This window comes from Strigops habroptila, chromosome 4 (assembly GCF_004027225.2).
Source record: "Strigops habroptila isolate Jane chromosome 4, bStrHab1.2.pri, whole genome shotgun sequence".
Taxonomy (NCBI): domain Eukaryota; kingdom Metazoa; phylum Chordata; class Aves; order Psittaciformes; family Psittacidae; genus Strigops; species Strigops habroptila.
Window position 1 is genome coordinate 10,689,768 of NC_046358.1, and position 23,879 is coordinate 10,713,646.

A 23,879-nucleotide genomic window follows, 5' to 3' on the forward strand; every position below is an offset into this window, starting at 1 on the left:
CTACTCTATGTCAAGCAGCCCACATGAAAAAGGAACCACATGAGAAAGGAAAAGCTGCAACCAAGGCTGCAACATCCACCCTTGGCGAACTTGTAGGATTACAATCTTAAAGATAGCAGAGATCTTCCCATTAGAGAAAGGTTTCCAGGAAGTTGCAAGGACAAATCCTAACATTTAAGTTAGATCTGTTGTGCAAACATAGCTAGTGGCTCATTCTAGAGTTGCAGCCAACCTTCTGTCCATTCATTTCTTAATCCAGCTGTAACGTACACATGGGTCAAAGGGTTTATCTTGACATTAGCTACCAGATAAAGAGATATTCTTTTCAGTAGACAATGTACAGTTAAAGCTGGAGAGGGAAATTAGCAAGTGTAATTATACCCATCAGAGATCCCAGAAGGTATCTAATCTTCTAATATAACCCAAAATGAAACCTATCCTTCAGCATATCAATAATGGTAAGCTTAGTGAACTTTCCCATAAAGGCTCTTATGCTATACATCAGATGTGTCATCCTCCCCCCCCCCCAAAAGTGACAGAAGCATCATGTACAGCTGAAGAGAACCACTTTCAAGGCTGTGTTTTTCTGGTTAAGAATTCAAGAGCTGTGAAGGAGACACTTGGATGCTGCTGACATTACAGCAGCAGCACCACTGTGCAACAGTCTCAGGCACGCACTCACTCACTCCTTTCTGTTACACCTTCGCAGTTATCTTCAATTCAAAGCCCAGAAACGCAAAAGCCCAGAGCACTGCCACATAGGATGCAATTATCAGGAGACTTCAGGCTCTTCTCCCAGGAGGATCGCATAAGCATATTACAGAACTATAGATTATGTTTCCATGGTAATCTTTGAATTGTTACATTAAAAGGGCTCCTTTTGAAACCAGGATAATCTGTGCTTGCTAGTTTAAGAACAGCAGGTTCGATGCCACATTCATCATGAGCTGATACAGACACATTCAGACAGTGAATGTTTCCCTTGACAGCCACCACCAAAACAGTTGCTTAGTATTGCATTTCTAGCCTAAAAAAAACCAGCTTTTAATTAAAATCCTCAAGCCATAATGTCTATAAAGTCAGACAAGTTTATAGCTGTAACACCTGCAGTTCGCACACGACAAGTTTGTATCAGACCGACGCAGGCAGAGGGCAGCAAGGCTCTCCCCTGCCATGCCGCAGTGCCATCAGGACACACACCTACCTTAAGATGCCCTCGCTGATGCTACACAGGGTACCTGTGGGGTCAGCACATGAAGAGGGAGAACTCAGCTCACCCACCCTCAGGCAGACCCACCAGAGTGCACAGGCTGCCCTAAGAGAGAAGTCATAATAGCATATGCTGACCAAGAATGCACACGGACACACTGTAGGAGCAACATGGAGCACAGGCTGGGGACTTTCCAGACAGCCCAGCCCCACGGATTAGCTGTGGGCCCTCCAGAGAAACCAACAGCAGAATGGAGAGCTGAGTCAGAGAGCATCAGAGCCAGCCAAGGGAAGGTTTGAAAGCAAGATGCTCCACTTCCAGCTGCTACCACAACACATACGAGTACACAGGGGCAACAACTCACCAGGCACTTCCTGTGCCTGTCCAAGCAGAGGAAGCCTCCGCCACTAGAAGCAGCTGTGCTGCTTAACCACTGCTTTCCCCTGAGGCTTGATTCCTCCTCTGGCCCTCATGATAAGTAGTGGGGAGGTGTGTGACAAGTGTGGGCAGAGAGGTTTTGGGGAGGTACACCAAGAAAAGAGTTACTTCACCTTTCTACAAGTGTGCATAAAACCTAGGGGATCCCTCCAGTGCTGTGCAGTGCTTGGAAGGCCAGGAGGCAGACACAGGGAAGGATGCAGTGACGTTCTCTCTCCTCCTGATTTTACAGGAAGATCAGCACCTCGCTCTTGCCACCAGTCAGCGCCAAAACCATCTGTGGTTCACCTACAGACTGGGGGGTAAGAGAGCATTCCTTACTGCAGATACACCTATCTAGCCCCTGGGTTAATTCTCTCCCTGTGCCTTCTGCGTGCTAATTCCAGCTCTTGTCGGAATTGGGTCACCTCCCAATTCAGTCTCCTCTGCAAGACGCAACTGAGCTGTTTTGTTTGCCTTCTCAGTTGGATGCTAAAAACTAAAATAATCTGATAAAAACAGAACTTCAGGGTGCTGAAATATATGAAAAAAGAATGGGAAATCAAGGCTGCTGTAGTTTGTTTCAGCCTCATTTTCCATAGGTTCTGCCTCATCTTGATTGCACTTTATAGCTAAGCAGGGTCAGGCCACCAACAGTTCTGTGCCAGAACCCAGCCCAAAAGAGCAGCAGGTGAACCACACTGCAGCAAGCTGCTGCAGAGAACAGTGCCTGCAGCCCTCCTCTCCCCACCCAGAAGGGCATTCTGGAGCTGTGCTTTCCAGACTAGAAAGATAAAAGCTCCGATGGCTGCTCGCCACCATACCCTGGGGAGAAGAGGTGAACACAATTAAATACATGACTTTGCATGTTGAAATCTCATGAGCTCGGAGCAGAAGATCAAATTTCATTCATGAGTTTTCATGCCAGCATGTTTGAAAGATGAACTGAGCATGTTTTTAAAAGGCTTTCTTCAAGCAGTTTTCAGGAATCCAGCAGGACAATCAGTTCAACACCTTTCATTAAGAGAAGCTGCAAACGAAGGTGAGACCGGGTATTATACGAATGAAAACAGGACAAAACTGGTTACCCCAACACACTCAGAGGACATGTTTAGCCAGCAAGGTTGGTTCAGCTGCTCCCAGCTATTTCTACTCTATGGAGAAAGACAAAGCATAGAGTTACGCCTCACCTACTACAGATTTCTCGTTTAAGGTTATATTTCCTCCTGTGTTTCAGTTAGTCCCTGGCTCAGCCAACAATACCATTTAAGGTTGAAAAGTTATAATTTACATAACAAAATTATGCCTTAGTCAGAAGTTTTACTGCCAGAATAATTGCCTCATTTGAATTCAACTTTCAGTTCATTGCACTGTTTTAATGGATCCAGACTTAAACCATCATTTAATAGCTTCAGACAGCTACAAAGAGTACTGCTATCCCCACCTGACCAGCTGAATCACAGTGTCACCTGCCTCCCAGTTCTCAGGCAGTGGGGAAGAGAACTTCCATTTTAAAAGGGATGTTAGTAATGGACCTTACCTGAGAGTGTCACTTGAAAAAAATGAGCCCCCGCCCCACACACACTTTGCTGTGGACATTAAGAACAAGGAACTCTTCAGCAAACATAGCTTCTTCCCTGCACGTCAGCAACACATTTCAGTTCTAGCTCCCAGAATTAGAACAAGGCTTCCCAGCAGAAATTGCTTTGAAGATGAAGCAGAGCCCAGTCCCCACCCACAGACTACCTCATTTCTGCAACATTTCAGTGCTGGCAAGCAGAGAATTGTGGCAGCTGCAGGTAAGCTTTTAAGTATTTAAAACCGCCAAAAATAGTTGTTAAAAGGTGAAGTCACTGACAATTCCCTGTGATAATTGCAGAATAACTCTGCTTTTCTCCACCCTTTAAGTTATCAAGCTTTCTAATTTTATCTTTAGAGACAACAACTCTTCAGAAGTCCATGGAGTAAGCATAAAAGGTTTTTAATCCCAAATGTGTGTTTTTGAATTGCTGATAAGAGAGAATTCTGCCAGGAATGATCAGCACTGAAACAACTAGCAGTGCTGCCTTTATACTGTTATTCCATCCTTAAGCTGATGAAATAAAAGGGTCAGTTTTTCTATTTCTAATCAGCTGTGTCTGAAAAACAGGATACTTAAAGTTCTGTAATGACACTGCTGTTTTACAAGTCGTAACTACAGCTTCTTTCCACTGCAGTTTTATCAAGTTAGTTACAACAGAGGATTGATGCCCCTCACTGCACCTGGGTCAGGGACTCTCCCGATGCCCTGTGAAGCCCTGAAGATTTCCTCTGGCCAGCAAGAACAAGAAGAACAAAGCGTAATCTGCTCAAACAGAATATTCACACTGCAAGTTTTGTGGGTAAAGCACCGGAAGGTTTTATTAAGATGAAAATTTCAATCAAAACCCCAAAGTTTTCCTGTGGACTTCTTTTTGTAAACACTAACTCCACACAGTAAAAGTTCCTAGTGCTGCTGACTGCACACACAGTGCAAACTACAACTCTGACAAAACCCTTAGGACATACTAACACAAGGCAGAAGCCAAAAAACCCCAAAAACTAAAAACAAAAGAAGAAAATAAAAACCCACACCAAGCATAACCTCTGGCAAGGCATTCCTCTTCCCTGGCATCCCATTTTGCTGTCTGTAGAGCTTAATTCCTCTGTAAAGGACACTGACAATTATGAAGGACTGAGTACTGAATGCAAGTTAAACTATGGTCAACCACTTGTTATTTCTGGAAGGACTTAGTGGGTCCTGTGGACTCCATCTCCAGTACCATTTCCATTCCCTTTGCACTGCGCCAGGGCAAGGCAAAGCAGACGAAGAGCTGCTTCAAAGGCATTCCATGGATTCTGCTGCGGCGGGAAAGTCCCAGACAAGCAGCCGGGATGGAAGAATCTCTGCTACTCACTGCAGCTTGTTCTGGTGCATGGCAACTGTCCAAGCTCAGAGAAAGGCCCGGGGCTGGGAAGCACTATGTTCCAGACCAGGGGCGGGTTTGACTTCAGCAGCTGCAGAGGCATCTGATTTCTAGAAAACCCACTCCCTTGCAGCAGTGGTTTCATATTAAAGCAACTGCTCCTGACCCACCTCTCAATGCCTGTAAAACTGCCTCGTGCATCAACTGGAGAGCAAGTGAGGATTATTGTGGACTTTGACAGCAAACAGAAGGCATCTGACTGCTGAAGCAGCACTCTCTGCTTGAGTGGCCAGCATGGTGGCAAGCAGGAGCAAGCTGAATGCATGGGGCAGAGCTGGCCCAAAAGAGCTGAGGAGCTAAATGAAAAGTAGGTGCCTACCTCTTAACATTGGATCACCCACCACTTGTTCACCCACATCAGGTGTTCAAATAACTTGACTTCTGGAGTGACAACACCCAAATATAACTGCACACAGGAGCGGCTATAAAATCCTTCAAGCACAAAATCCATCATCTTCACCCAGGCAGAGATTTCAGTTACAGATTGCACATTCAAGCCCAACGCACAGACTACTCCAGTTTCAGGGCTCCCACCCATAAGTAAGTTTTGAACACATTTTAAAGTAAACACACACACGCCCTTCAGCATAAAGCACAGTAACCTCAGCTATTTCTAAATTTAACACAGGAAGAAGTGCCATTGCTTTGCCAGTCTTTTGTATAAAAGCACTTACCATGAAGCGAGTGACATAGAAGTAATTTGTTGTTAAGCCTGAGGAAGCTCAAACCCATGCTCCCTGCTTCCCAACCATGCTACAGATGACACAGGCATGACAAAGCAAAAGGGAACAAAATAAACTGCAAGATTTGGTATTCAAGGTTGTAAGCTGCTCCAGGAACATGTAGCTCAAAGATGATGGGAGAGCACACATGCCTGTGGTGGAAAAGGCTAAGATGAGAAGAAATCACAGAAGGAGAGTCAGAAAAAAACCACCAAAATTGGTGGTTTTATAAAGCTTCTGCTGAAAGCTGCCCAGAGCAGTACAGATAAGTGACATGTTTCATTCTAGAAATGTTTTATCTTTCTTTATTTAATATTTGTTTTCCAATTTATTAACTGAAAGACCTTTCTTAATGTCATGGCAAAAAAATTTCTTTAGTTAACGAACTAACACAAGTGATGCTATTTAGTGTTCATTTTTGTGCATACATAATGAGAACACATGAAAAGGTTGTAGAAATTAACCTTGGACCACACTATCACTAGGAGACTCAGTTCCAAAAGAAGAATAAGCAAAAGAAGATCTGAAGGCATCAATCAAGTTGTTCTTTTGAAACCCAAGACCAAAAGGAACTGGTTCATGAAGTCGGCTGCACTATGGTGCAGAGGATTTCATTGCAGCCAGCACAACCCAGCAGGCATTCTCCAGGAGTCAAAAGATGTTTTCATTATTAAGAACACATCCCAGATAGGACCAGAAGAAACTCCAACTGAACACGCTCCTTCTTCAGGAAGGCTATACAAGAAGCAGACACAGGTTTCAAGTCACCAAGTTGCATCACTTGGAAACTTGTATCTTAGAGATCAAAAAGTCTAGGAATAAACGCAAGAACTGGTGCAGTGTTAAGTCACTGCAAAGATTTTTAAAAACAAAGAAATAGTAAAAGGTTCTTCAGTTTGTGAGAGAAGACAGGGAGAGAAACAGGGCTGCAAGTAAGGTCAGGGCAGAGATTAAGCGTAGTCTAGGTACAGCACAAAATACAAGATTTGACTTTGCATTATTTTTAAAGAGGAGTGGAAAGGGTGACCATGAGGGCGAAAGCCCAGGGGTTAATTTGAGCAAGAACAAGAAGCTTCATGAAAATTGCAATGATTGGCTCACCTCAGTTTTAGAATGCAAAATAGCTAGCTCTTATAAACTGCAGGCCAAACAGCAAGACTTACAAACATCTTGAAAGGCAACAATAGGAGTTAATAAAACATGTGGCACACTGGAGGAGGTACTACAGGGAAGAAAGAGAATGGAGGTAAATCACAGCCTCTCCAGGCCTGGTAGTTTGACTGGAATATAAAGGTGCTTTGCAAGCAAAGAGGATTAAGGCAACACAGAAAAAGAGGAAGAGGGAATAGTTCAGTATGCCAGACTAACCTGAAGGTTCTCAAAACAGTGATCTTTTTAGGCAAATGTACTACATATCTTACTCACATGGACTTCAGAAGGCACAAGCAGATTTACTGGTTATGTCAGACTGGCAGAGGAATGGGAAAACAGACAAAGGAACTGGCTTAGCAGCAGCCAGCCCTGGGTGACTTATTCAGCTTACTCAGCCCTGGCTGAATAAGAAAATAACAGCCTGGAAACCAAAGACATGCCTCAAGTATCAGTCTTGGGAACATCTGATTTTGTTAGGAATGACCTCACAACAGGTGCACCCACAGAAATTAAGGCATTTCCAGAACAGCAGAGGCATAAAGCACTGAGTAACAGAAATTTAGGAGAGTGCTGAAATTCAGATGGTGATGTGCCAGCAAGCCGACCACCAAGAAGTTTTGGTGGTAACTAAGAGCAGTGCATTGGCCACCACAGACACACCCATGAAACAGAGGTATGTAGAGGTGATTCTGTGCTATATTCAAGACAGCAGTGAAAACCATCCTGCCAGATCTGGAGTGCAGCATACACTTTGTCGTGATTCAGAGGAGATGCATCCCCACTGAGAATGAGATGACAGTTGTCATTCAAGAAGCTACTAGACTTGGGTCATTTAGCACAGCGAAACCACAGGTAGGGGTATACAGCCACATATTACAGAATACAGCAGAAGACAGAAACCACTGAATAAGAAGTGGTCCTTACACAAAAGAAAAAGGAACACAAGTTCAAACAAGTATACAAGGTTGTAAGAACATTCAGTTGGAGAATCTAAAGAAGGTTCCTAACTGTACAGCTAGATCTGTCATCTTCAGTAATGGCTTAATCTACAGGAGAAGAGAAGATGTAATTGCTTATTAGGCTGGACTAAGTTTACAGAGAGAATTTCGAGATACTGCTTGGGAAAGCAAGGAGATGGATGACCCAGGAAGTCTTTTCCAGCACTAAATTACCACGAGACTAACATAGCAAGTATATGCTGTCTACACAACTGCAAAGAACGAAGGTTAAAGTCTGTTTTAAACCCACACAGTTTCTGGAAACCAGAAAGCTGGCACTCTTCCTCCACACTGAGGAAGTTTAAGAGTCTTGGTTGCAGAAAAAGAAGGAGGGGAAAAGGAAAAAAAAAGTTCCATATATTTTCAAGTAGCTTGAACTCAAACAAACTGGCATGTTCTTGCATTTGCATAAGGACAAGTTGTTCAGTACGGTGTTCCTATAAAGAGACACAGTGAGAGGCGTTCGCTTAATTGTCACATAAGCACAAGTGTTTGAAATCATAGAATCATAGAATCATAGAATCATAGAATCGTAAGGGTTGGAAAGGACCTTAAGATCATCTAGTTCCAACCCCCCTGCCATGGGCAGGGACACCTTGCCCTAAACCATGTGGCTCAAGGCTCTGTCCAACCTGGCCTTGAACACCGCCAGGGATGGAGCATCCACAACCTCCCTGGGCAACCCATTCCAGTGCTTCACCACCCTCACTGTAAAGAACTTCTTCCTTATATCTAATCTAAACTTCCTCTGTTTAAGTTTGAACCCATTACCCCTTGTCCTACCACTACAGTCCCTAAGGAAGAGTCCCTCCCCAGCATCCTTGTAGACCCCCTTCAGATACTGGAAGGCTGCTATGAGGTCACCACGCAGCCTTCTCTTCTCCAGGCTGAACAGCCCCAACTTTCTCAGCCTGTCTTCATATGGGAGGTGCTCCAGCCCTCTTATCATCCTCGTGGCCCTCCTCTGGACTCGCTCCAACAGCTCCATGTCCTTTTTATGTTGAGGACACCAATCAATCGTGCATTTCTTCTTAAGAGGAGACACAGGAGAGTGAGCAATACAAAACCTGGGCTTAAACTAATCTAATTACTTACTCCATAGTAAGACAAACCATGATTGCCAGCATTTCCACTTCCTTTAAGCTGACTGCATGTTGTAAAGCCACTATGACAAGCCATTCTCCCACTTAGTTTTACTTCGAAGCCATGTTCCCAAATTAATTTACAGCTGTTGCTAAAACCCCAAAGATTTCTCCAAGTACAGTCCCAGCTGTAGTGAATCTGTAGTTGTCATTACAAAATAAAAACATCAGAAACGTTTCTGCCTTTAAGCCATTACAACATTTCACTTAAACACTATCCAAAAGTAAGAATTTAGACCAAACATTTGAGTGACAGGCAAGACAATAGGAAAGTAAGGAGAAGGCTAAATCAGTGCTAAATACTTAACTATAGACAGACCAGCCAGTCTGTTCATACCGTTTGACTTGATGGAAGGCGGAAGATGTGGAATTCAGCGGTTCCCTGTGGAGGCCAGCTCTGCAGGAACTCTTCATTGTAACTACCTCTTCAGCTAAGGCACGCCGTCACAGCCAGTCCATCCTGGGTCACGCGCAAGGCTCCCCCATCAGCTTTCCTTGCCCCACACAGAGCTTCACCGTGTCTCTGCCACCTAGAAACTGAACAAACAAGAGGCACGTAAGAAGATCACGTTCGAGTACAGCAGCAATTGAAGCAGAGATGGTCAGAACAAGGACCCTTTCCCAAGGGAGAGAACACACACACACACAGATATATATATACAGAGAGAGAGATATATTAAAAAAAAAAGATACAAATAAAAGGTACAAAAGAACTTAACATCATCACATCATTATTGTTGCTGGAGTTTCTGAGCACCATTAGAATACCAAGCAGCACCCCCCCCCCCCACAGCCTGTCTGCACACACAACACTTTTTCACCTTATATACAACTGCAGTGCTACCCTGGCACCTCCCATGGAACATGCTGTCTTCTGAGCTCCGTGCAAACAGGACGCACGAGATCTTTCTGCTTGTTAGCACCACATCAAGCTTTGGAGGGAAATCAATGCTAGCAACGAGATTTGACACTGCCAGGAGTTACGTTAGTGTTCTAATCAAAATAACATGGCAGATTTCATAAAGGACAAAAAACATACCACCATGCAGCCTCCAAGCCTTATGAAAACTGCCCCGTCCTTGCATCACACACAGATAAGGCAGCAGATTTCACCAAAACAAAACTGTTCTGCAGTATCTCTCATTTGCACTAGGCTGCTGCTTTCTACACCTTGTCCTTGGAGTAGACACTATTACTGGTGATTTAACGTACTTTGATGGTGAAAGAAAAACAACCTTCGAGTTGGAACATAAAAGGAAGAAGTGATACAGCAAAAGAGCCCTGGAAAAACTCAAATACTCAAGCCTGAGTTGCCAGCAGATTGTTTTAAAGATTGTTTGCTTCCTCTCCAGAGGAACATGCACAATGATGCCGTAATAAAGGAATGCCATTTGAAGATGCTAACTATAGAGCTGTGTCCCCAGGGGATTTGTCATTTAGTGCAGCAGGTTATTCTTGCCTTTTCAGCAGCTTTGGCCAGTGCTCCTACTGCTGCCCTATTCCTACAGCGAGTGGCATTTCCACAGAGCAGCCTGGCAGAGGCACTCACTGGAGGTTTGTGCTTGCCAGCAGCCAAGCTCTCACAGAGATAAGAGCCTCTCACATCACCCCTTTCACAACACCTGCAAGAGGGAAAAAAAAATCCCATGCAGAGAAGCACCTACCAATGCACAGCGCAGTTAATCAGTGCTTGACCAATGCAATTTACAACTCGACGCTGCCACTAAACACTCCTGGCTTGGAAAACCTGCTTTAACTTGGTAGCCACAATCACTGAGAAGGCAATGAAGGATGACTTTCCAGTCAGGGAAAACAGGAGTTGGTTTAGATTCACCTGACTCGATGTCTACTGTAGCAATTTCATGATTCCTTTAGTGACAGTGAATAAGACGTTAATAATCTGCCTACATTTGAGTAAGCAGGAGCCTAAAATAATATATAAAATATTGTATGAACACATTCCAGTCTTCATGAAGAAATCTCTGCTGAGCTCTACACAAGGCAAAGAAACGTGTCAGATGTAGAAGACGGACGCCTTGCACTGGCAGAGCCACAGGATGAGAGTATGCCCTCTACCCCAGAAATTCAGAAAGACAAGGAGTTCGGCGGCCATGGTTAGCAGCAGCAGAAATTGAAGCTTTGTAGTTAAACACCATTTTCATGAGCCTAGCCGGAGCTTAAAACAAAGACCTACCTGCAAGAGTGAAACCTAGGCACAAAAATCAGCCATTTCTGATGTTTTGTGGGCTGTAAAATATATATGTTCACAAATAGTAATTGACAGAGGAAAAAAAAAAGCATATGCCTAATGCTTCATGAAAATCAAAAGTTAAACACAAAATCATTACTTTCCCATGAACCATCAGTAAGAGGCACTAAAATTCTGACTTTTATCCAAGGTTTTGTCTGGCTTTCCTTCTGGCTTTACTGACACTAGCATTTCAGACTCAGCAGGAACTCTACCACAGAAACATGATTATATCCACACCCAAATAAATGCAACCATACCATTTCAAGAATGCCAGTCACTTTTTCAATAACTAAACCTCTTTCCATGTATTCCTGGTTAGGAATACCGGACATTTTGTCCTAGTCTTACTTGTTTGCAGATCAATTAAGTAGTAAACAGTAAAAAGCCAGACAAAAAATTGAAACCAAAGATGTCTTGTTTGCAGTAAAGAGCTTGGGAAGCAAAATCATCAAGCAAATTGGTTCAGGTTGGGAATCCACAACCTGGATCCAAGCACAGGCATTGTACGGTGGGATGTCATGCATTTAAGAAGGGATTAGCACCTACTAGAGGAAAGCAAAAGCTACCAAAATAGACACAGGCAAGTTCAGATGGGCACTGCAGCACAGACCCAGACACAGCTCCATACAAAGCGTGCTTTTTCCCCCTCTCTTCTAGCTGTTGGGCTATAGAAAAGAGCTGAAATAGACTATTAATGCCAGCAAGCTACTGACAAATTCCTACTGTGTACGTAGTAAAAAGCTGTGCTTGTGAATTAAGAAAAAAAAGAAGAAGAAAAAAAAAATAAATCAGCATCCAAGCTAGCAGAGATACTTACTGCCTTTTAACTACCACAGTGTGGTTCTTTACCAAGGCTGATCCTTATCAGTAGGTGCTTCAGCTGATTTGTTAGTTTTGCACAGAGTTGGGTAGAGCCCGAAAACTGAAATACAGATGCACAAAGAAACAAAACAGAAGAGGAAGTTAAAGACCTAATCGTGTGTTCTCCCTTTCTGAAACCACCCCCAAACATATGCCTTTATGCATAAGATGTGGGAAGGACTCAAATTTTGGCAGCAGTGAGCATCACGTCCTCGCAGCAACGGACCGCAGCTCACTGAATGGTCCTACAAAACTCACCATCTTATCATTAGTTCTGAATGCTGCTGCAGTTTAGGGAAACAAATGTATTAGCTCAGCCAGCGTGGATGGAGGAGGGTCAAGGTCTCTTCATGTGTGCAGCAATACACTACAGGTTCTGATATTGTGATAGCTAAAGCTTTACTACAAGAGCAAGTGTGTTTTAAACAGTAGCAACAGTAACTGATTAACAAAGGAGTTAAAAGGATGGGCATATCCTTTCAGAAAATTTGCTTTCTAGGAAGTAGTCCATGGCCTGGGAACTTGTTCTAAGCAGCAGTCACGCTTGGTAAAAACCGCATTGGACGACCCCATCCCCATGCGGGGCTAGCTTTAGGATGCTCCCCGCAAGGCCACTTCACTGGATCAGTTGGGTGAAGAACATCAGCACGCTCAGGATAAAGAACCAGCAGCGTGAAGTATTTCAGGGGGGAACTCAAAGGAGGCAGTACCAAAAAACAGTCATTATGAGGGACAGGTAAATCTTAAAAAAAAAAAAAGCCAGTGCTGAGGCCTTATAAGAGAGAGATCTCCATGTTGGTTTTTGTTTTCTTGCAAGAACAGTGTTACACATCCATTCCCCCACCGCTCAGCTCAAGTTTAGGTTGTTACATGATACTTGTCTCTAAGAGCATATTTCAACAGATGCAATCCCGCCATCTCCCAACCTAGCCAGCCCTCTAGCCCTCCCTCCCTTCCCAAACACCCCCTGGGACGCCTGTAATAGCACCAGACCCTCCTGAGCCAGGGGCCTTCACAGAAAGCTTTCCCTAGTCCCAACATTCACACTTCACAGTAACAACCAGCAATCCGCAGCATCTCGCAGACTAGGTCAGACAGCAAGATGGTACCCCAGGTCCTCACCTCAGCCCCTTAAAATAGCAAAAGGAACACAACCCTTTCTGTTTAACTATTCTTTGTGTAATATCTACCTATTTTAAACACCTTGAAGAACTGCCCTTTAACACCAAGTTCACCAGCTAGGTTTCGCTTCTTTATTTAATATAACAGGCAAAATAAGAGAAAACAAGCACGTTTTAACTACGGCTATCTTACAAAGTGTTTCAGAGGGACCTCACATTCGTGTTTCCATGCAGCTGGTAACAAACCCACACAACAAACTAGGTACTTAGTAAAGACACTGTATCCAGCTTATGAGCATTAAGAGATGTACAGATTAATAACTACAATCAGATGAGATTCTCCAAGTCCTGCTGAACTGCAGTTTGCCCTTTTCAGCTGCAGCAGGCAGCTACAGGAGCCACCACCGACACAGTTTGCCTTGTGAAACTTAGTGTGCTCAGCTTCCCCTCCGTTTGATGGCCAAAAGGTATAACTTTGCATAGATCTGTTATCTAATCTAAAAAGCAATAAAGCTGCCACAGGGGCTCCAGCTGGAATAAACAGGGAGGGGAAGCTTCCTGTGTCTACTTACACACCAAAACTTAGTGCCACTTCTTTTAGGCACCATGAATCAGAGCTGGCCAAGCAGCAGGACCTCATTACCACTGCCTTTGGCTCATCTCCCCACCAGATTCACTCTTGCCCTTCTCAAAGCTCCACCAAGCTCTCATTCATACTCTGTACCCTGGATAACACCAGACAGAGAAGTTATTTGACCAAAATCTGAAAAATCCGACATATATTTGAGCTTGGGCATCCACGTCAGCTGCTCTGAAACACTATGCAGGCCCACAGCCATTTTGGTCACCGTAATACCTGCCATATTGAGCTCTCACCCCTCCCTCCCAACCCTTTCACATCTTCCCCTTTATCAGCACAGGTTCCTGTTCCATTTCTCACATGAAGCAGCTCAAGGAGCTGAACTAGAAGAAAGTTAACCCAGAAGAGGTCAGCTCCCTGAACCCACTTACCCCCAGACCTGGCAGGCACTAGCAACTGACTAGGCTGTCAGCAACTCCGACTGGACTCAGTTGTCTCAAATTCACATCTTGAATAGTGCTGGAAAAGGTGTCTACTGCAAAGTGAGTTTTAACTCGTTTCAAGTCAATGGAAAGGAAGACTTTTGAATGCACAGTGTGCAAAATACAGAGTGTTTTGGAAGCAGGTAAACAAGCATGTAGGGCTTCAAGGCAACATTTGACTCTTCACTGCTGTAAAACAGCACTACTTGCTGTACCGATAAGCATATGAAATGTTTATTCTAATAAAGCGCTACAGGGAGAACCTGTCTTCCTTCCAAGAGCACACCAATAAAGAATGAAAGGCTCCAAATTTGTAGCTCTCATGCTTTCCCTCCTCTAGGTGGTTAGCGTTGGAAGGACTAAGTTGTCCTCTCTCCCCCCGAAAGGAAAAAATCTCAGAAGGAGAAGGGAGCTCTGCTGCACGCTGTTAACTCTGTATTTTAATATTGGGAAAAATAATATTACAAGCATTTCCCTTGTTCAACTGTTCCCCAAATGTTTCAGCTGTCTTGCGCAATTTGGGTAAGGACATCACCCGTTGCTCAATTGGGAAGGAGTTAAGAACTGGCTCATTAGATTTGTTCTGCTTGATCCAAGACGAAAACAAAACCAGTAAATCCCTCACGTGCCAATGCTGCTGCAGCGCTGGTGATACACAGATCACACGTTACTCCACTTTCTAGAAAGCTACCACCTACTTTGGCACTCCTTGACACTGCATATAATCTACTCTGTGCCCTGAATCGGAGCAGGCCTACAGCTGCTGCAGCCTCAAGTTACAGGGTATGAGTAAAGATACTCGCTGTACCGCTGCACACTTGAGGCCTTGTGATCCATGAGCCACGTCTGAATTATTTAGCATATAAAACTAGATTTGTTTTCCCATGCAGACTCTGAATTAATGAAAGGCTACTTTCTTGGGGTGAGGGGAAGGAGAAAGTTTCCAGAAGCCTTCCTATTATAGAAGCAATAGAGCTGGTTCCAAAAATAGTAGAGAAGCACTCCCAGAGCTCTGGAGACGTTGTGCCCTCTTTTGTAAGGCTGAGTTTCACTGGATTGCTCCTGTACATACGAAGAACAGTAAAAACAACAGCAAGATGCAGAACTGATGTCAAAGGAGAGTTTTGGGACAAATACCAGTGACAGAAATCCAGAATACATGAAAGAGATCAGCTGGAATACCAGCCTCTCCCACTTCAGAGAAAGGCAGTTAAAACCAGCAAGAAGAATCACATCTTTTTCAAGAATGCAGTGTTAGTTTGCTAAAGAAGATCCTGATTATTATTACAACACCATCGTGGCAGATGAGGATTGTCAACAATTATTTCATCACCCTGTTTTGCTTATGGATGTTAGGGATCCTGGCTGGAGAGGTCCACTTGACTCATTTTGGCACACATTTGGTAGATTCGGTTTTGCTGCGACAGCTAATAAATTGACCATCACATGGCCTGCCTGACAGTAATTACTCACTAGTTTGCCCGTAATAGTTTGTTAGTGACCCAGCAGCATGGCATTACGACCCACTCTAATTCTTAAAATTAAAGCTTCCTTTGCCTGTTTTGTGGCAGCTCTTAACACAGTGAAAATAAACCCATTTGCAGTATTCCTCTGATTGCAAGCATATAGTTGAATCTATGTACTCCAGCACAGGACCAGCCATTTTATTGGCATATACTCACAAAGTAAAGTGTCAGCAGGAAACTGAAAATCTCATACTTGATACTATATAGGCAAGAAGTCCCTCTGCACCAAGAGACACAATGCACAGTAATAATGGCTTCTGTACATCTTTCCGTGGGGTATTAAACAGCTTCTAAAGTAGAATAATAAACCTACAGCTAACTTCTAAATATCCAATAAACACAATTCTTTCTTTAGAACTTTGTTAATAAGGAAAACCCCACAGCAGGTGACCCAATATTAAACACTAAATTCATCAGCTTTGAAACTTATTTTGCTGAATTAAATACGGCTTTAATGGGTTTATATGGCTCTAACTGGTTTGGACCAGCCTTTGGCCAAGAGTTCTCCTTACAGACACTGCCCCATATACCCTGATCACAGGTCCAGCCCTATGTGGTTTAGCAGAGTGAGGAGTAATTCATTTTTGTTTACTTCTGTGGAATCCTACCCTGAAACCAAAAGGTTATGCTGTGGATTTCTCTGTCCTATACCACTGTGGATACCTTCTCAACAAAACACAGACACAAAAGACACCACCACCCCCCCAAAAAACAAACCCCTACCAAACAAAAATGATGCACGTACAAAAAGACTCAAAGCAGAATGACATGATTTTGTCATAGAATCATAGAATCGTAAGGGTTGGAAAGGACCTTAAGATCATCTAGTTCCAACCCCCCTGCCATGGGCAGGGACACCTTGCCCTAAACCATGTGGCTCAAGGCTCTGTCCAACCTGGCCTTGAACACCGCCAGGGATGGAGCATCCACAACCTCCCTGGGCAACCCATTCCAGTGCTTCACCACCCTCACTGTAAAGAACTTCTTCCTTATATCTAATCTAAACTTCCTCTGTTTAAGTTTGAACCCATTACCCCTTGTCCTACCACTACAGTCCCTAAGGAAGAGTCCCTCCCCAGCATCCTTGTAGACCCCCTTCAGATACTGGAAGGCTGCTATGAGGTCACCACGCAGCCTTCTCTTCTCCAGGCTGAACAGCCCCAACTTTCTCAGCCTGTCTTCATATGGGAGGTGCTCCAGCCCTCTTATCCTCGTGGCCCTCCTCTGGACTCGCTCCAACAGCTCCATGTCCTTTTTATGTTGAGGACACCAGAACTGTACGCAGTACTCCAAGTGGGGTCTCACAAGAGCAGAGTAGAGGGGCAGGATCACCTCCTTCGACCTGCTGGCCACGCTTCTTTTGATGCAGCCCAGGATACGGTTGGCTTTCTGGGCTGCAAGCGCACACTGCCGGCTCATGTTAAGCTTCTCGTCAACCAACACCCCCAAGTCCTTTTCTGCAGGGCTGCTCTGAATCTCTTCTCTGCCCAGCCTGTAGCAGTGCCTGGGGTTGCCCCGACCCAGATGTAGGACCTTGCACTTGGCTTGGTTAAACTTCATAAGGTTGGCATCGGCCCACCTCACAAGCGTGTCAAGGTCCCTCTGGATGGCATCCCTTCCCTCCAGCGTATCAACCGAACCACACAGCTTGGTGTCGTCGGCAAACTTGCTGAGGGCGCACTCAATCCCACTGTCCATGTCACCGACAAAGATGTTGAACAGGACCGGTCCCAACACCGATCCCTGAGGGACACCACTCGTTACAGGTTTCCAACTGGACATCGAGCCATTTACCACAACTCTTTGCGTGCGGCCATCGAGCCAGTTTTTTATCCACCGAGTGGTCCATCTATCAAATTGATGTCTCTCCAATTTAGAGACAAGGATGTCATGTGGGACAGTGTCGAATGCTTTGCACAAGTCCAGGTAGATGACATCAACTGCTCTGCCGCTGTCCATCAGTTCCGTGGCTCCATCATAGAAGGCCACCAAATTGGTCAGGCAGGATTTCCCCTTAGTGAAGCCATGCTGGCTGTCACCAACCACCTCGTTGTTTTTCATGTGCCTTAGCATGTTTTCCAGGAGAAACTGTTCCAAGATTTTGCCAGGCACAGAGGTGAGGCTGACTGGTCTGTAGTTCCCCGGGTCTTCCACCTTCCCCTTCTTGAAAATGGGGGTTATATTACCCTTCTTCCAGTCATCAGGAACTTCACCTGACTGCCAGGATTTTTCAAATATGATGGACAGTGGCTTAGCAACTTCATTCGCCAGCTCCTTCAGGACCCGTGGATGGATTTCATCAGGTCCCATGGACTTGTGCACGTTCAGGTTCTTAAGATGGTCTCGAACCTGATCCTCTCCTACAGTGGGCCTAAGGTCTTCGTTCTCACAGTCCCTGCATTTGCTTTCCAAGACTTTCGTGGTGTGGTCAGAGCATTTGCTGGTGAAGACTGAGGCAAAGAAGTCATTAAGAACCTCAGCCTTCTCCAAATCCATGGTAGCCAGTTCTCCTGATAGCTTCTGGAGAGGGCCTACATTGTCCCTAGCCTGTCTTTTATTTGCTACATATCTATAGAATCCTTTCCTGTTATCTTTTACATCCCTTGCCAAACTTAATTCTAGCTGGGCCTTAGCTTTCCTAACCTGGTCCCTAGCTTCTCGGGCAATGTTCCTGTATTCTTCCCAGGCCGCCTGTCCTCGCTTCCACCTTCTATAAGCTTCTTTTTTCCCTCTAAGTTTCCTCAGCAGCTCCTTGTCCATCCATGGAGGTCTCCTGGCCCTCCTGCTGCACTTTCTTCTAGTCGGGATGCAACACTCTTGAGCACGTAGCAGGTGATCCTTGAATACCAACCAGCAGTCTTGGGCCCCCCTGCCCTCTAGGACTGTATCCCATGAAACCTTACTAAGGAGGTTCCTGAAGAGGCCAAAGTCTGCTTTCTTGAAGTCCAGGGCAGTGAGCTTGCTGCACGCTCTTCTCACCGTCCTGAGGATCTCAAACTCAACCATCTCGTGATCACTAGAGCCAAGGCTGCCCTGGAGCGTTACATTTCCAACCAGTCCCTCCCTGTTGGTGAGCACAAGGTCCAGCATGGCACCTCTCCTCGTCGGCTCCTCTACTGCTTGAAAGAGGAAGTTGTCTTCCACACAATCGAGGAACCTCCTGGATTGCTTGTGCCGGGCCGTACCGTCCCTCCAACAGATGTCAGGATGGTTGAAGTCCCCCATGAGGACCAGGGCCTGCGAGCGTGAGGCTGCTCCTATCTGTCTGTAGAGCGCTTCATCCACAGAGTCCTCTTGATCAGGCGGCCTGTAACAGATCCCCACCGTAATGTCCCCTGTTGCTGTTTTCCCTTTGATCCTGACCCACAAACACTCTGTTACCTCATCACCCGTCCCCAGACAGAGTTCCATACTCTCTAGCCTATCACTGACATAGATAGCAACGCCCCCTCCCCGTCTGCCTGGCCTGTCTTTTCTAAACAGCCTGTAACCTTCCATTCCGACACTCCAGTCATAGGAGCCATCCCACCATGTTTCTGTGATACCAATGACATCATATTCCCGTAGCCTTGCACACATCTCTAATTCCTCTTGCTTGTTCCCCATACTACGGATGTCCACATGGATGTATTCCACCAATCCACTGCAGAGTTGAGAGGTTACAGCAGTCACTAAGCATCTCTAAAGCATCCAAATCTTTCCTCAGGGTCACCAAAACCAAGTTCAAATGGAAACCTTGCAGCAACACAAACACTAGGTTAAATATAACAGTACTCAAATAGCTTTAGAAGTAACTGTGCCATTAGTTGCAAGTATTTCTGTAATTCAAAATGCCCAGTTTTTTCTATCACACTCCTGAGTCTACCCTGTTTTCAACTACTAGCATCTTCTACAGTTTTTTTCACCAGTGTCTTATGAATTGTCACAAAGTCTTAAATCCTTTCCAAATTTTTGTTTCAACTAGGACTCTGCTGGTGCTCCAGCACCACACTTCTACACAAAACTACCTTTCATCTTGCAAGGATAATGTAAAAATGCCAAACTCTGTAATTTTGAATTTGTAAGTTAGCAGTTTACAAAAAAAAAAACCCCCAACCCAAATCTCTGCTCTGAACACAGTTATACTGAGTATACCCACCTTCAGGACAGATTTCACGTAAAAGGAATCTCAAACTATTTTTCACAGAACATTTTATAACCAACTGCATCACTGCGTCTGCTGAGGACAGAAACTTCCAACAGATTCATTAAAAGCATCTAAAAACAACCCACCCACAAACAAACAAGACACACCCCCACCTACACCCACTTAACAAGCTTTGGATTCACTGGATTCAACTTTTGGATTCAATCCATTTTAACTGGTGATAAACTACTTTCTTTTTGGTTTGTCCACAACAGTAACCAGTAATCTCCCTTGCCTTTACCTTGACTCTTAAGCTCTGTAAGCCTATTCCCTCCTGGAAGGAGATGTAGTGAGCAAGCACCTAGGTGGGTGTTTGGCTGTTGGCCAAAGCTACCTCACCACAGGGCTTTTCACGAATCTAAAGAAATTAAAGTTATTCTGACTTTGCTGTTAGTTGCTGGTGCTGTTAACTGACACCACACACAAGAATCATACATTTTCAATTAGACTGCACACTAAAGGCTGCCAATCTTCACTCTTCATTAGAAGATTAATCTGTCACGGTGCTGGAGACATTTGCTCACTACAGGCAGAATGAGTCCCCATCATTTCAATCCAGCAGCATATTTTTTGCTTATTGACGTGCATTGTACTGTCTCCAACAGCTCCAGGCCTGCAGCATGAAGTCATACACGTGCATGGCATGGAAATGGGACAGCAGGGTGTCAAAGCCAGCAACATAAGAGACGTAATCCAAACCAGTGACAGAAGAAATAACACAGCAACTCAGATGAGACTCAAAATGGCATTTGGCACAATACCACAACCAAAGCAGACCCCCTAGTTATCTGTCATACAAAACTAGGCACTTGCAGCCATCACACGGCATAGCTTGTCCAAGCACATACAGCTCAGCAGAAGCAGTCACAGGGAGGAAAACAGTGAATTGGTGAGCAGAGCTGGGGCCAGACAAATGTAGGTGAACGACCCGAAACAGCTCTGGATGCAGAGGATATTTCTCACCACTAAACAGCCTTACAGTTTGCAAACCACAGACCTGCTCAAAGAGACCAGAAAGGATTCTGAACGCTCAGAAGCACAGGTGATGCACCATGGTTGAATAGCTTAAAACAAAGACAGGAGGCAAGCAAGAGTACATACCAGAAGTCTTTCCCAGCCAAAGTATCTGCTTTGTTTTATACAAATTCTTAAGAGGACATCATACAAAACGTCTTCTGCTGAACTAACTCAGCTACAGATAAGCTTGGGTTTTTGGCTGCTAAATTGCAGTAGAGACCAATGTTAAATACGGTATCTTTTTGCATGATTGTTTCAAAAGACTGTTTAAAATGTAAGCTAATTTTGAAACCTACCAATTCCATGGATCTTTAATCTTTTTCTTGGCTATATTTTCAAAGGTTTTTTTTCCCCTATTAATAACTCAGAGGTACTTGAAGTACAAAAATAGCTTTATGTTTTCAGAGCTTTGTAGTTGATACACCTAGCGACTAACAATTAAATTTTCAGAAATTCCAAGCATAGCACAAATTCTGCTGCAATTCATTCTTTAAAGAAAAAGACAGACCCTGAAATAGCACCTACATTTCAGTAAAGGATAACTTCTGCATGATCAAGTGCCTTGTTAACTGTCAAAACTTTTGCTGCAGATCTTTCCCTCTTCATGTTTCATCTTCAAAATTCAGCAGCACAGACCTACAACAGGATATAGGAAACAATTCTGAGGCAACCCTTTCCAGGATAATGACCATTTTATAAGAACATTTCTGAAGGTTTACCTGAAAACTTCAGATTTGGGTTTGCTTCACATTACTTTTAGCTTTGTTAACGCAAAAACAGCTTTAGAGGCAAGGAAAGGAAAAAATATATGCATTGCTATCTAACTCAGTATTCCTGGCTGCTCCCCTCTAGTACAATGTATATTCTCTCTTCAGGCTTTCCTCCTCTTGGACAAAACTGAGAAAATATGAATAAGAACCACCAAATCACCGAGAAGCTAAGCAGACATTAAGGTACCCACAACTGTGTTTTTAAAAGGATGGTTTAAGTGAACCAGATTTTGAGCAGGGGATTGTTACTTTACTGTGAAAATACTCAGCACATTTTTAGGCTCCCCAATGGAACAGCTGGTGTGAGCACACAATACAGCAGAAGACCATAACCTTACACATCCAACATGCCAGCTCCAGAGCTCCCACTCACCAGGCTGGCTTTCATCAACAAATCGCTACCAAATCCCTCTCCCAAAGCCAGCTGTAGCCTGCTAGCCTGAAAACTAAATTACCAAAGTAATCACCAAGCCCCATCAGCCTCATCTCTCGCCATTAAAGGTCTCTTACTAATTCTCTATGAGCTTGCAGGAAATCGTTTCAAACAGCTCCCTCAAGAAAATAAGTTTCAAGCCTTAGTTTTTCCATTCTGAGCCATCCCTGCACTATTTCATAGCTCTGATAATTGTACCACTGACTAAACTCCAACTGGGAATAGCTGTTTTTATCATCACTATTAAAAACAGTCCCTCATACTGTTAGGAATCTGGAAACTCATTGTAGCTGCAACCCACCCTTCGGCCTCTCAAAACACCACAGAGCAATGAAACTATGTGCTGAAACCAGAGGATCCCTGTGCTGAACAAGTTCTGTAATTTCTGGGTAATTACAACTGTTTCCTAAGCACAGGCAGCCATGAAGACTTGGTTATTGATTTTTTAAAACAACAAGTGTAATGAGATCTTAGAAAGTCAAAGTGAACTTAGTTTTTCCATACTGAACTGGGAAAGTTGAATTCTTTGTAGAAATGTGAGTGATGTGCATGTTAAAAAGCCTCACACACATTCACCTAATTTTGTAGTTTTCGTGTGTTTGGTTTGGGTTTTTTTTTTTTTAAGGGAAAAGATTCACCTGCAGTTTTCCTTTCCTAAATCCGCATTATCTTGGTTTTTACACCTTAGCCAGAAGGATGACTGATGGCTCTCGGAGAAGTAGCAAGATGCAAAAAAAAAAAAAAAAGTAAGAGTTGAAAGAAGAGTGGATTTAAAAAGCAGCTTTTAATTATTTGAAGTTACAGTTGCCAAGTAGACAGCAGAGAGGCCATGCAACACACACAATAGGGAAAATTCCCCCAGGTTTATTTCACAGTGGATTAACCTATCAGAGCAAAATATTTATTTTTTTGGATGCAAATTTCAACAACTTGAAAAAAAAAATCATTGTCACTTTGATACACAGGATCAGCAATCTATTTTATCACACTTCCAGTCATCACAGTCCATAAACACACCCTACAAGCAACCTCTCCCTCTTTTTTAATGCATGTTCTGTCATTATTTCCTTCTCCGGGAACGGCATTCCTCTTGGCTTCCTGATTTGAGTATCATTTTATACACCCATAAAGATTTTTTTTTATTGTTGTTAAAGAGAAGCATGAAACACCCTCAAACTCTTTTACAGACACCTTTGCACGAGCTCGCAGGTGCCTGTATTATTCACTTCTGCCTCTGCGAGATGTCACTGTACAAGGCATTTGTCAAACAGGAAAGCATTGCGGCTCTGAAGAGCAGCTTTCCAGGATCCCTGTGCTAAACAGTGGGTGTGCCTACTCTTGTTTGGTATCAAGTTCCTTCTGCAAGAGCCAACGACATGGATAGTTAAGTTTTTCCCCACCTCCAAAAACATCTGTTCTTTTTCTAAGTTCTCCAGACGTCCTTCCCCTTTACCGTATCACAAAGCCTCTCTTTTTAGCAAGGCTGCCTTCTTGATAGTCCATCACCATCATCTTCTGGTTTGCTGCAGAGCAGCGTGAATCACTGAATCTTGCAGAGCTTCCAGTCCTTTCAGCTCAAGGCCAAGCACCAAATTCAAGCATCCTGATTTAGAGAGAGGGTTGTTAAACTCTTTCCCTGCCTTTTTTAACACTCTGCAGCTTCCTGCCCTGGGAGGCAACCAAGCTGCTGTAAGAAATGCCAGTTTCTGTTAAATATCCTGAATTCCTCTAACATTCAACATTTAAAACAATTATGTTACTTCCAAATCTTGCACTGTAACAGCTTTTATTCTCCAAAGTGCAGAGATGAGCAAAAATTACTTCAGTATGAAGGAGTTTTAGTTGGTTATTTACTGACTCTCACAGCATTTAAAGTTAACATTCAGGCTTGGCACGACCAACCAGCCGCTCAAACACACAGCACAATGTCACCCCTCAAAACCCCACTGTTCAACCTAAAGGCACTTAGGTTTTTTATTTTAAGGGTGCCTCGGCTGCTAACTGAA

General features: G+C 44.0%; 1 protein-coding gene across 8 annotated transcripts in view; it reads right to left on the minus strand.

Moving 5' to 3' along the window:
* Positions 1 to 23,879, minus strand: part of FBXO34 (F-box protein 34) — a 42,892-nt gene that overhangs the window by 3,052 nt on the left and 15,961 nt on the right. For 2 of the 8 annotated variants that reach the window (XM_030484724.1, XM_030484727.1), the window contains exons 3-4: positions 11,715 to 11,819; positions 8,984 to 9,183 (exon numbers count right to left, since the gene is read on the minus strand). In XM_030484724.1, the coding sequence (XP_030340584.1) occupies positions 8,984 to 9,060 (77 nt within the window). In that variant the 5' untranslated portion in view covers positions 9,061 to 9,183; positions 11,715 to 11,819. The other 6 variants (XM_030484730.1, XM_030484723.1, XM_030484725.1 and 3 more) reach the window with 5 other exon arrangements.